General features: G+C 35.2%; 1 protein-coding gene across 1 annotated transcript in view; it reads right to left on the minus strand.

Moving 5' to 3' along the window:
• Nucleotides 1–220: 220 nt before the first annotated feature.
• Nucleotides 221–14,852, minus strand: part of THSD7B (thrombospondin type 1 domain containing 7B) — a 1,126,956-nt gene continuing 1,112,324 nt past the window's right edge. The window contains exons 28-29 of the mRNA XM_043994926.1: nt 10,168–10,255; nt 221–1,403 (exon numbers count right to left, since the gene is read on the minus strand). Of these exons, the coding sequence (XP_043850861.1) occupies nt 1,322–1,403; nt 10,168–10,255 (170 nt within the window). The 3' untranslated portion in view covers nt 221–1,321. The remainder of the gene's footprint in view (nt 1,404–10,167; nt 10,256–14,852) is intronic.

The following is a 14,852-nucleotide window of genomic DNA, read 5'->3' on the forward strand; positions in this document are numbered from 1 at the left end:
CACAGTGATCATGGGCTAGGGCTATGGTAGAACAGTTGAGTATTCTGTTTTGTTGTCAATAGTTTCAGCTTTAAAATGCTAAAACAAAAACTGAGGAAAGCTTCATTATTTAAAATCTTATTTGTAAGCACAGAGATTTCAAATTACATTAAAGAATGAAGGCGAAATTCTTGATCACACAATTTAAATACAGCTGCAATAACCCTCTCAGTCTCTTTAGCATTTTATTTGTTATAAATACAAGTCAATACCACAAGATGGCACTTTCTTACTTGCAACATCTACTATTACAAACAACTTTGGAAAATGGTTGCCACAGTTTTTTTAATGTGTAATTTTTTTCAGTTATTATTGAAACTTTTAAAAAAGCAAGACTTTCTACAAACAGGATTCATGTTTGATGCATATTAAATGAGGTCAGAGAATTAAATTCAAAAAAAAGAATTTATAAATATTCAGATAAGAAAATTGAAATTACAAAAGCAGAGTTTGTTGTAATTAACTGAATTACAATTGTGTGTGGCCAATGCTATATCTACATGGCTATGTTGAGTTAAAAGACAGGTTTAATTGTTAAATAATCTAATCCATTCACCAAACTAACCAACTACTTCATCTTTACATCACTGGCATCCAGTGCAGAATCAGTTCACAAATAGTCATCCTTTCAACTGGTTTAGCAATGAGGCCAACCCATTTTTTCTACCAAAGCCCAGTTGACAGCACTGATACCCCACCCAGCATACAAAACAGAGTAAGTTATTTTCCATGTAAAAACTCAGATAATTTCTGAAAACGTATTTCATTCTATGTTCATCAAAATAGGCAATCCAATTTGAAAGTCTTTGAACCAATATGTAAACTCTAGAAAACTCAGTGTTGATGTATGGGAAGAATAAAGAATCTGCACTAATATAGTGCATAAGGATGCAGTATCGAACTCGTCATTGCCAGCAGACACCTTGGTCGGACTTTCCTCAGATTGTCATCATGCCATTTGAAGATAAATCTCACTCAAGTCATTAGGTTCACTTTCTCCCATTTTCTGGCAGGAGGAGAAGATTTTTCAGGTCTCTTGAAGAAGGGGTGGGGGTTGAGGGAAGAAAACAACAACCAAAAAAACCAAAACAAAACAGAATGCCAGACCTAAAGATCTTTGACTCAGTGTCCAAATAAACCAGAGGCAAAATTGGGTTTGCAATATTTATATTCTGCCCTGTATATCACATCAAGAGATTCCTCAAAAAACTGAGAAGTCTGAAAACTACAAAAGGGAAAGCAGTTAAGGCAGTTGATGTCTACATTTGGATTCCTTTTCATGTTACATGTCTAAGTCTCCATCGTAGGCTAAGGTCAGAGGCTTCTGTTGGGGAGGTGTGCTTTGATGCTGTTTTGGCTTCTTGCTGCAAGGAGAAAAGAGATTCTTCATTCAGATACATAAAGCCTGCAACACACCACAAGCAGTCTAACAAGCTTCAGTTGAGGCATTAATTAATTCATATTGGCAAGTTACAATTAATGGCTTTCTTTATCTTAAATTTGGGGACTTCAGCTTTAAAAAGTAATTGTCTTTAAAAAAACAAAACAAAACAAAACTTTCCAAAGACCTAAAACAAGGGAAGGGGCTGGCTTCTCACTCAAAAAACAAAAACAAAAACAAAAAACTTTCACTCGGTAAAAGAGATTGCCCACTTTTGTTTTCCTTTGTTCACAGAGTTGGGAGCTTTTTTTAACAAATGAGAAAATCAGAATTGAGATGCATATCATTTCATCCACCCCCACTGCTTATTCCTCACTTGATGTTTTAACATCAGAAGCAGCTGGAACAGCTGTACTCTTGAGCTAATGACATGGTTCTGTTTTCAAGTAAACATACAACCCTTCCCAGACTTCTGACATTCTTAAGATGAGATACTGAAGGCCCTGTAACAATAAGGGCTCTAATGAGTATTTCAATAGTTATTCTTATGTGTTATGTACATCACTCTCACACCTACTGGTTTGGGAAGTCAGTGAGTCTGGCTATGGCCTTTTATACATAAGGAAACTAGATCAATTAGGGTCAACGTTTAGTGAGTCTCAGTGGAGAGAATGGATTTAAAGAATTTTGCAGACTTTAAAGAGTTATATAAATGACAGTTATTATTCTTAGTATCAGCCTCTAATCACAAGCTTTCTAGTCTCACAATGACTAGAAGACCAGACAGAAAAACAAAAACCCAATTATTTGAAATTGGCACTAACCTGTGGGTAGGCAAGGTAGGGGAGCTAAGAGGGATATCTTTTAGTATTATGTTTTAAAATAAATGACCATCTTTTAAATACTAGAAAATTAGATTTTCTATGGCATGAGATTTATTTGGGGATAAGTCAAGCTGTGAGTGTGACAGTTAAGGCTTACATTTGGGGATATTGGACAGAAACACATGAAGTACACAATTTTTACAAATTCATCATTCCAGAATTGCTAGAAATCTCTTGCAATAGATATAAGATGCATTATGACCTGGCTGAGTTTTCAGTTATTTACAGGTAGCAAACCATTCAGCATGCTTCTAATAAGAGAACCAACCATAGTGTTTCTAGTTGTCTCGAGGGAGGTCATAAAAATTTCAAAATAAAATGAAATTTTAGTTTAAATATGTGGCAGGTGTGCACATATATAATATGCATATTTTCAGGGTCCAAACTTATAATTTCACTAGTAAAGGGAATTCTAATGAAGGGATGCATTTTTGTGTTTTGTTTTGTTTTTGTTCTTTGAGATCTGAGATTTCATTAGTACAGGTAATTCCTGGTATGGAAATTCCCTCCATGCTTGCAGATCACTGAATCATATATTATTTATAGTCTCTGAGGACAGTTATCTGGTTCCTGAATTTAAGTGGCATTCCATGTCACCCAGCTAACACATGTTGAAGGAAAACTTGAATTCTGGTTTTCCTGGTCAACACGTTTTCCAAGACCAGCTTTTTATTCATTACCCTATAGACAAGAATGGTGTGCATGTGTGTGTGTTGGTTTGTGCATTTGTATTTTTCTGCACATGCATAAACACATACATGTATATAACACATGTGAATAAACACACATATATACATGCCCATATAGGTATATATGTGTTTATGTGTATAAGATTTTAGATTATGTGTATGTTTATGAGATTCTAGATTTATAACTGGAAAGAACCATAGAGGGCATCCAACTTCATATCCAATTTTACAGAAGAGGAAACTGAGGCTCCCAAGAGGAGTGACAATCTCAATATCACATAGGTAATAAGTAGCAGACTTAGAATTTCATCTGAGATCCTTATCCAAAAAGTTAAATGATCTTTTGGTTGCAGTGTGATATGCCTCCAGTTCAAATTTCAGGTCCTTGTGCCCAGGAACACTTCAGGCTTTCCTGTGAAACCTTCCCTTCCTCCATTACCTTTCATGAGCTTTCTTTTAAAGACTTTAATAATTAAATGCAAGCATATCATTCCTCAAGTGGGAAATGAGTTCAGAGAAAGAAAAGTGGCACCAAAAAAAAAAGATAATGACTTTACAAAAGACTTTATGAAGTTGTCTAGATTTCACCCAATAGTAAATGATTTCCAAAACAGCTCGGTCAAATAGCTGGAGTTCTCCTTGAATATGACAAGATTTCTCCTAATTCCTTTTAGCAATATGGATTATCTCAAAATTTGTGTTGAACTCTTAGTAACCAGGTATTAGTCAGATTGCTTCTGTCGTCCTTCTCTTTGGGTCTTTAAGAATGGGAGCTTTTTTTTATAAAGCATGACCATGGGAAACCAAACCTTTACAAATCTGGACTTCATTATAGAGATTGTCATGAGCAGTTTCTCAGAATAGTTGTAGCAAATTTTAAAATAATTTTAAAGTGGGAAATCCTTAATAAGTCCTTTGAAAAAGGTACCACTTCATTCAGATACCAGCGCTTTAAAAGTGACCCCACATGGAGAGAGAGTGTGGCCAGACAGTCATTGACACAGTTGTGAAATCAGAAAAATTTGTTATTGGGGTCCCCAGACTCTTCCTTCTTTCCTCCCTTTAAATCGTGAACAATTATTTCCTCACACTCTTTCCATTTTCCCTTTTATGAAAATCTGTTGGTCAAAAAGGAACCAATAAACATGTTCACCTTAAGGTTTAAGGAGTCAGTGAGGTTCAAGATGATACTTCTCCCATTAGAATGTTAACAGGTGACAAAAGGTTAAAGCTAGAAAGAATGATTCGTGGAATTTCAGATATGAGTTTGCTATCATTGATGATGTTTTGTTTGTTCATTTTGGTGGGGAAGGTAGCCTTCTTGACATCCTTCAATTTATGCCATACATGTTGTTTATACCACCTATTTTTTTAGTCCAGGAGTCTTTCATGTTCTCTCTGAAAGCACCCTATAGACTTCTACTTCACCAGTTACTTGTTAGGAGTGGTAGGTATATGAAAAATTTTCTCTATCTGACTCTGGAGGAACTAAAATCCCACATTTGCACAAGAGAGGGAGGGTAGAGTAGATGAAGTTGTCTCAGGTAATTGCCATGTGCTATGTTTAAGTTAATAAAAATATCACCCAGTGGTCTTTTCTACTGAATTGCCTCATGAATCTTTATTGCCCAAGAAACCTTGGCATCAGAAACACGAAAGGAAGAGAAATCGAGTGGGTATTCAGAGGACTGGATTTGTACAAAGTGGCCTTTAAGCAGGCTATTTTTTCATATTTTCTTTCTAGCACTCCGGAGTTTTTAAGGGCACTTGCCTTTGTCTAATACACAAGCTAAAGACTTGCAACCATACAAGATCTTTAGGCTAAGCTACTTTTGTTCTTCCCTTTGGCAATTCTTGTTGCTTTAGTACAAACTGGAAAACTCTCTGGGTCATGGTCCCTCAAAGAATCTTATAATGCATGCAGTAAAAATGACTTTTGGTTCCCTTTAAATTGCTAATATGAAGAGACATGTTATGTATGCATTTCTACAAACATGTTTTTGATTGGTTCTATATCTTTACCTTTCCTATAAGGCTAATGAAACATATGCTGTGTGAGAGCCCTCAGTTGACAAAACAAACAAACAAAAAAAACATTTAGTTTGTCATTATAAACAACACTAAAGAATGTGCCTGGCACTGTGAGAGATACAAAACATCGCAAGATGTGATCCCTGTTCTCAAAGACATTAAAGTCCAATAGAAGAGAAAACATCTATAAAGATAATTATAAGTTAAGGAATTCTGTGATAAATAATTGCCATATAGGCTGAGGTTATCGGGCAGAAGTCTTCATAGAAGAAAAGCTTTGACTTTGGAGGACTGGTAGAATTTCTACAAACTAAGGATGTGGGGGAGTAGTGGAATACTGTGCCATTCCTGATGAAGAGAATGACCTGCACAGAAGTCACCAAAGCAGGAAATTATAAGCCATAGAATGGGAGTGGTATGAATTCAATTTTGGCTAGAAAACATATATGAGATGATGGAAGGTAGATGAGGTCCAACCTATGGAGAAACATAAATGGAAGGCTAAAGGGAGGCGGGGGTGGGGGGTGGGGGGGCGGGGAATGACACAACCAAAATGGTGTGATATAAGGATAAATCTAGAGCAGAGTTATCAGCCATGAGGTTCATGGGTTCCAAGGAAGCCACAAAACTCCTGAATACTGTTGGAACCAGATTAAAATATAATCAGAAAATATTTAACAAAAAAGTACAATAGAACATAGGTAATATTACTATGTGGTTTTCTAAGTCGATCTGTGGCCTGCAGGAATCCCATGCATGCATTAGCATCTCCTCTATTTGGGTTAGAAAAACTCAAATCTAGAGAGACATACAAGGGGAAATGATCTAGTTAAGAAATCTATTAAGAGGCTTTTAAATTCTATGCTGAAAGATTATGAAAACTAAGGAATGAAGAGTGAAATGAAAATAAAGAGATGAAATAGAGAAATAAATAAAAGGAAGGCTTGACAAAATTTGTCAAGTGGATGGGTTTCTGGGAGATAGTGAGGATAAAAGAATAAGTGAAAGATACCATTAAGTTCTTAAGGAATGTTCTTCCCTAATTCATCAAGATGCCCATGTATAAAATCTGTCTATACTTTCAGTTTAAACAACTTTTGGTGAGAGCTTCACAAAAGCTCTACCCTTACATCAAATTTGTTTCCCCACCATAACTGTAACAGTGGCTAGTATGAGAATCCAATGTCAATTTTAATATTACTAATAAATATTATATATAATGAAGATAATGATTGCAAATTTTTTGAATATTTTCTTGACACCTAAAATCAACGAAGCTTATTCCAACTGGTTAATGATGTGAGACTGACTACTAGATTAAAATTTCATATATTTCTCTGGCTGTTGAAGAATAATGAAATGTAGAAAAGAGAAGTTTTTTCTGGCATGAACTCCTAAAATTAGAGTAAGTGCCAATATTTTAACTTATGTAATAAAGAATAATAGAATCCTGAGCTGGTAACTCATCAATACCTAGAAATACCTCTAATGTTCTTCTTTATATATTTATGAGTGGGTAAGTCTGATACGGTTTTTTTTTTTTTTTAGATTTTTAGGAAATCCTTCAGTTTGTCTAACCTATGTCTTTCTATTTTTAGCCCCTTTCATCCTAAATGATTATAGTTGTTCAATATGGAATACATGTAAATTAAATAATTTATTGTCCATATGATACCAATACAGGAAAGGCCATTTGTTTGATGTTGACAAAGCTGTCAGTGAATGATTTTTTTTTGTGGGACAATGAGGGTTAAGTGACTTGTCCAGGGTCTCACAGCTACTAAATGTCCAATGTCTGAGGTCAGATTTAAACTCAGTTTATCCTGAATCCAGGGTCCATGCTTTATCCACTGCACCACCTAGCTGTTTCCTTTCTTCTTTTTTTTGAGAATGAATTAAAAAACAATCTTTTCAATGGTGTATTTTTGGGCTAGAATTGTAATTACATTGGTATAGGGAACTTCATTTTAGAAAACTATCGATGCAGATCAGCACATGGTGTTTAATTTATAGTTAGCCTTAAGGGACTGCCTAGGGTTATGTCTTATTAAGTGACTTGCCCAGGATTGCATAGCCAATATTTTTATACACACATACACACACACACACACACACACACACACACGCACATATATAGAAAAAGTAGAACTAGAACCTGGGCTTTCCTGACAATGAAGACAATTGTGTATCCACTATATACACTGCCTTTAATAAGGCAGAGTAGAATGTTTATCTGAGTTTTTATTAATTTTTTATTTGGTATACACTTCATAGTTATGAATCAGTCCACAGAAAGAGTTGCCAGGGACACTCAGGAAACCCGGGCTAAACAGTTCTTAAACAATTCCATTACTATGTCACCTGTCATGGTCATGGTCATGGTCTGGTTCCTTGAGAGTTCATGCATAGATTATTCATTTTCAAAGCACTGGAATATTTAGCATGAAAGCTAGACTGAACATAAATTAATCTCTCTTTAGAATTCAGAAGGCACTTCTGGATCTCACAGTATGTCTCAGGGTCATCCTCATACACATCAGTTATCATTGTTCTGTAGATATTCGGAAATATTAACTAAGAGTTCAGTTTGGTAGGGCACTGATAAACCAGATAATTTTAAATCTCTAAATCCATTTACAGTAATGCTCACAAAAGTAACTTCACTTTACTAGAAGAAAACAAAAGTTTTATTTTTTTAATGAAATATCTAGGTCTCTGTCTTGTGGCCAAATATGCAAAATTGGCTAATAGTTGCCAGTTAGAAAATATACTGCTTTGATATGGTTTTCTATTAGAGTTATCAAAGATAATTCCTTGCCAATTTAAATTATTCTCTTAAAGTTATTAGAACATTGAAAACTCTTTTCCAACATTAATTATTTTATGTATTATTTACTGGCAAGAATGTTGGGAAAAGGATAAGATCTGGATCCTACTCCTGGCTCTGTCAGTTAACTAGTTCTGTCACCTTGGATCTCAGTTGCCTCATCTGTAAAATTAGGGTATATTTTGCTAGATGATTTCCAGGATCTATTCCAAGTTTAACATTTTATGATCCATGACCTACAAAATGGAAGACAAGTAAAACTAAAGCCTATTTTGGGTCATTTGTTAACACTAAGGGTTCTAATCAGATTTGATATCGAAGAATCACGAGGGACATGTAGATAGACCTAGTGAGGGAACATTTGGACAGTCACATTTTTATCAGTGATATAACATGATGGAATGGAATAAGTCCTGACTTTTGAGGCTGGTGACCAAGTAATTTCTCTTCTCTTGACTTCAGATTATTTCACTATAAAATGGAGAGGTTCAACTAGGTAATCTCTAAAGGCTCTTTCAGTTTTAATACCATAAACAGCCAGCCAATCACAATTAAATTTATTCAATAGCAAGGAAAGAAGAGATTAAATATAGGTTCCTCAGACTAGACTATATAGATCCTTCTCTCTGATTAATCTAAATGAAAGTTATCATTTGGGGCATGATCTTGTAACACATGCATATGTGAAAACATGGCCTATGTGGACAAGAGGTTCTTTCAGATATTTTATGAGGCAGGAGATTTTCAATAGACTTCTCCTTTATCAACTCTGACTGACCAAAGCTATTGATATTAACCACCTCTGTTGTCATAGTAACAGGCTTTCTGGCTAAATTAGCCAAGCATGGATTTGAATTGAGATGCAAACTTCAGGAAAAAAAAAAAAAGAACTTAAGGAAACATTGGCTCTGCTATGAGACAAGTAACGCATACAAAGAAGGAAGAATAGAAAGATCTCAATTTTAATTTGAGGGGGAAAAAAAGTAAAACTTTGATCTCAGAAAAAAAGGAGAAAAATTCTCTTTGAAAACCATGCCTAGGAAGTTAATGGAATATTCAGTGTTTTTAATATTCTCAACACACCTGAAAACATTCAGTTTTGTCTGCTTCAGGGCTAGCTAGTCAGTCAAATTACATTCTGTACAGTAAACTGATCTTTAAAAAAAACATTCTGGATGTAACAATCAGTCAGATTTCTAGAGCAATACAATAAAAACAAATCACATAATATGTCTCTTTAAGATTTTACAAAGTGTTTGAATTCCTTATAAACACCCTGAGGGGTAGGAAGTACAATAAGGACTCACTCTTCATGGGGTATCAGATAACGTATATATGGAGATGGTCTCCAAACGAAGACTTTTCATTGGTGTGGGTACTCCTCCAAACAGTACAGACTGCTAAGAATCCAGGTCTTCTTTTTCTATGTAGTAATTGAGTTGATATCTTCAACAATAGCATCTTGTAGCCATTAAGATTTCCAAGTATGGATAGAGATGGTGAATTAAATGATTTCATCTTGCAGCTGTTCATTTCTACCAAGTTGCTTTTATTTTTGTTTTAAAAAAATGCTGACAAGTTATTTGACCAGATTGACTGGCCATATCATTCTAGAGAATCAAGACAAGTATGCTTTTAGGCCATGGTGATAGCCCCATGAAGGTCTGTTTTTCATGTTAAAATAGTAATTCCCTGGGTGAGGATTTTCAAAATCTTTTGACATTTTCCTATAAAACTAAGGTGGGAGCCCTAATGGAATAATGTACCCTCATTTTTATGGAAATGATGGATGTAGCTTAATTATTATTTCAGGGGTTATTTTAAATATTCCAAACCAGAGATTCTTAACCTTTTATGCATCATGGACCCTTTCAGTAGTCCAGTGAAGCCTGTGTTTTTAAATGTAAAATAAATTACAAAGGAGAAAAGGAAATAAAATATATTAAAATATAATCATCAATATATTAATACACATATTTTATATGCCCCAAATCCAGTTTGTACTGAAATCATCTGGTACTGTTTTACAAGAGCTGATTGTTAAATTTTCAGCATGAGCATTTTATTTCTCAGAAATTGATAAGTGCTACAAATAAAGGTTTGAATGACTGTTGATTGTCTAGAAAAAAAATGGAGGAAATGCTGATAATGCAGATTGAATTTACTAGTGTTTCATATGTACAATTTTCTCCCAGAAAGTCTGTTAAACATTTGTGGGTAAACCCCTGCATATAGCCCTTGCTGTGACCTCTTTTATTCTAGCATAACATTCTACCCAGGCAAATGCTTTGAATTTTCACATAATATAGTACTTACCAAACAAGATAAGATGTAAATATCAGGAAAATCAGGAGGAGAAAACCACCAGCAGAAACACCATAAACCCAGAGCTTAACTCGGCCATCTGTTAAAATGTAAAGATAAAAGAAACAGCCTAATATGCAAAGTACTAAGTCATTTGAGGTGGGGAAATGGAATGTTTGAAAAGCCCAGATGTTATTTCTGGACTTGAAATTAATATTGGAGTTTTAGCCTGTCTCATACCATATCCTCAGTATTAAATGATATTCACAAACATTTCAGAGAAAAACAGAATTTGGAATTCATAAGATTATTTTCTTTCTTGGCGTATTATCTGATGATCATATCTTACTTGGAACTCTGGCACATTAGGTGGGTTCATTGTGGTAGACCTGTGGGATGTCATGGGCAAAAATTAATAGGCAAGCATGATTGAGTTGTGATGTGCAAAACTGGAGGGAGATACCCTCCTTTAATGAAATGGAAGAGCCATTGGATTATTTTACCTTTAAAATAGTCTATATTTTTATTTATTCTTATTATTCACTTAGAATTGCCTGTAAAAATACTTTTTAAATAAACGTAATGTTATTAATAAAACAATAATGCTTTCTTTCTTAAATAGAATTCACAGTATTTAAAAATTATTACCAAGCTTCTATGAGAAGCAGCATGGTATGATGAATAGAGTCCTACGATTCAGAAAGACTTGAGTTCATATCTTGCCTCTGACACATATTGGCTATTTGGTCATGGCCAAGATATTTAATTGTTCAGTATTTCACATTAAAGACATTAAAATACTGATCTACATTGATAGAGGAAATTCCTCAAAGGAACTAATTCCTTACCAACAGCTACTTCCAATTCATAAAAATCACAGGGCTTGCCAAAAAAAACCAAAAAACAAATAACCTAACAGAAAACCAACCTGTCTTCTGTATGTGTTAGAAAGAGCACTGGAAAAGGATTCAGAAGCTCTGGGCCTATGCTATATTTCTATTATTTACTGGAGTGAGCTAACTTTGGGTTCAGTGATGTGAACTCATATCATATTATCTCTCTAGGTCCTAGTTTCCTCATCTATAAAATGAGGTCCCTTGCAGCTTTAGGCTTCTATGACCTATTTAGTGAAAGGTCTTTGAAAGTGAAACACAATTTCATTTACACATCAATACAAAAATGGTAATTATTCAGCATGGACAACCAGTTTGTATTCTGACAGGACTGTCCTTGAGCAAATTGATCCACATAAATATAGCCTGCATTTACAGGCTACTAAAACATCCAATTGATCATATGTTTTACTTTGCTTCTGGTTGCTTGGCACTGCAAGGACCTCATCATTAATCCAAATACAATGTCTCAGTGCATTGGTGTGTATTTGTGAAGAAACTAGGTAAAAAAAAAAGAAAAAAATATTCAATCAACAGGTTATTTGATCTATATGATGTCCAAAAAAACCCAACAAGAGTGTAACCAATCATTTCTCTGAAATCACTTATTGCTATGATGTATGGGCACAAGTTTTACTCCACAACATTCTTGGAACAATTGTATAGACATAATATCATATGTATTCCATTTGTGTATATTTCAACAGATTTTATGACTAATAGAAAATATCAAAAGACAAATTTAACTCAAATTCATTTCTAGATTGTACAATTCAAGTTATATTTGTGTTGATACATGAGTGAAGTATAGAAGAAAGAGCATACTTGATTTGGAGTCAGGAGATTAGGGTTCTAATTCTGCCTTTGACAGTTACAAGGCATAGGAATATGGACAAATTTCTTAACTCTCTTTGAGACTCAATTACCTCATTTTGTAAAGTGGGGATAAAAATCCAGGGTATTATTTTTTTTCTTTTTTTTTCTCTCTTTTTTCCTCAGGGTATTCCAAAAGCTTCGTAAAGTTTAAACCATACTAAGTCTGGCATATCCTTTATATATGGTACCTAACTCAGAGGATCATCATGGGGAAAAACAAATTTAGAAAATTGGAAAGAGCTTTATACATGTATGAGTTGTTCTTACTGTTTACAAGAGGATATAGAGTTGCAGACCATCTAGCAAATTTAACTGTTTCTGGCTATTAACCAGTTTAGCCTGTGTCTACATAATTCATGTGGTACATCATTTGACCAAAACAGACAATACCAGAGAATGCCAAAAACCAAAACAAAACAAAACACAAAACAAACAACAAAAAAACAAACACCAAAACACTGCATTATACACGTCAATGTGTATATAGACAGTTCTTTTACATTGCGTGAGTATAATTCGGTAGAATTACAAGATACTCATGATCATACCCATTTTAAGTCTATGAGAAATGAAAAATAATCAAAACTATAGAAAATAGCACTTGCTTTGAATAAAAGCTCAATCAATTCTGATTGTGCTTTGCCTACCTATTTCACTCATTCCTTTCCAGAACATTTTTAAGCCTTAAGCAGTTTTTGGACTGAGGGTTCTCTAAAGTAACTCTAGTTTTCCAAGGTCATGAAAATTTTAGCAGACCTTTGATTCTGAGTCCTTTGAAACGCTAAGGATGAAATCATCCTATTTTAAGTTCTGCATTGGGGGGGGAGAATATCATCCTTGGGTGTCCATCTTTCCTTAATTATTATTTTGCAACTAAGCAGAATTTTTCACATACCTTCAGTAATGTTCTTAGGAATCTGGATTTATAAATGTCTCACAGTGTTTTTTGGAGATAATAACTAGAGATCTAAGTTGTGTCTACATCAGATACCTTGAATGGTTCAAAATCCACTATTGGTCTTGTTTCCCAAGACCCAAGTCAACCTACTTGCACTGGTTTGCCTGCTCTAGAAATATGGTTAGACAGCAGAAGTATTGGTTACACTGAATTCAGATAAGGAAGGACAACAAACAGCTGAAAGAAGTAAAAGACTAGGTCTTTGAGTGTTGGGTTGTTTCTTTGCTATCATTGCTAGCTAATATTGGTTGCTAAGTAGTTAGATGAGCATTTCATAGTATTCATGAATATTGACTCATTTCCACATTTTATTAATACTCCATCCCAGTTCCCTACTGAAATATTCCCAATGAAATAGTCTAAAGGTGGTGATGGGAACTTTATCCTCTACATATCACAACCCCCTCATTTAAATCTTCAGTTATTGTTATATCATCTGATTACAGAACTAGAAGAGATCACAGGAGCATTATGATATCTAACCAGACAACCAATCAACAAGAAAATCAATTTACTAGGCATCCACTGGGTATAAGCACTATGTTAGGTCCTGGGGATACAAAGATAAAGGTAAAAAGGATGTCTCATGGAGTTTGCAGTCTATCCAGGGTATGTATATAAAACACAAAAAGATAGGTGCATAGCAAACAGATTCAAGGTTATTTACAGAGGGGAGAGGTACTAGCAGCCAAAGAGAGCAAGAAAAGTCTGATGTAGAAGGTGATATTTGCACTGTGGGGGAAACAGGGAAAGAAGGAGGAAAGGAGGAATGGAGAATAGATAGGCAAGGCCAAAGAAAAGAAACAGGAGACAGATTATCCAGTATGAGGCACAGCCTGAAAGCCAGTCTGGCTAGACTACCCACAGCATGTGCGGAGGGGAATAAGATGAAATAATATTGGAAGAGCAGTTTGAGGCCAGCTTGTGAATGGCTCCAAAAGCTACACAGAGGAGCTTGATAGTGGAGATAATGGGGAATCACTGGAGTTGACTGAACAGGGCAATGACATGGTCAGATCTGTGCTTTAGAGAGATTAGTTTGGTTGCCATATAAAGGATGGATTGGAGAGGGATCTGAAAGCAGGAGGACGACCAGGAGGCCACAGCAATAGCTCAAGCTGGAGGTGACAAAGGACTGAATGAGGGTCATGGCTACATGAGTGGAGAGGAGATGAGTGCAAGATGTAGCAACTGAGTGATCAGATGTAGTGAGTGAGAGTGCAAAGTTGGGGCTCTTGGAAACTGAGGTTGTGAACCTGGGTGACTGGAAAATTGGTAGTATCCTCAACAGAAATAGGGAAGTTCATAAAAGGAATAAGTTTGAGGAGAAGGGCAATAAATTTTGCTTTTAGATTACTCAAAATTCAGTTTCCTTCCAATCAGTTTGAAAGTGATTTGCAAGCTGCACCAAAAAGAAAAGCACAAAAGAGAAAAGAATAGATTGGAAATGCAAATGCACAGAAGAAGAGAAGCAAAACCCAATAGCATTAGGAAGTTGTTGTTGTTGTTTTTTTTAATGGTAGAGGTTTTTTTCTTCTTTAAAACACTATCTATTGAGGCACCTCATATAATGCAGAAAATATGGCCTCATGCATGGCTTGTGGTACTTGTTACAGACCCTCAGATTCCTAGTTCAGGGTCTGACCTTCCATTTTGTGTCATAAAACAGGTTTAGAGGGTATGTAAGAACTCATGCAATCCATCTTTTGTACCCCATCTATCCCTGACAAATGGACATCCAAGTTGCACTTGAACACTTACAGTGAGGGGAAGCTCCCAGTTTCACAAGAAAGTTATTTCCTTTACTGGGCAGTTCTAATTATCATGATGTTTTTCCCCATTAAATTAAGTCAAAATATATCTCCCATTTTTTTTTACCTAGTTCTGCCCTAGTCCTTTACCTTAATGGAGACTAGCATTCTGTTCCTTGAACTGAAATGGAATATGGAAAGACCTTGCTCACATTTCCC

The sequence above is a fragment of the Dromiciops gliroides genome, chromosome 3 (genome assembly GCF_019393635.1).
Source record: "Dromiciops gliroides isolate mDroGli1 chromosome 3, mDroGli1.pri, whole genome shotgun sequence".
In the NCBI taxonomy this organism is placed as follows: Eukaryota; Metazoa; Chordata; class Mammalia; order Microbiotheria; family Microbiotheriidae; genus Dromiciops; species Dromiciops gliroides.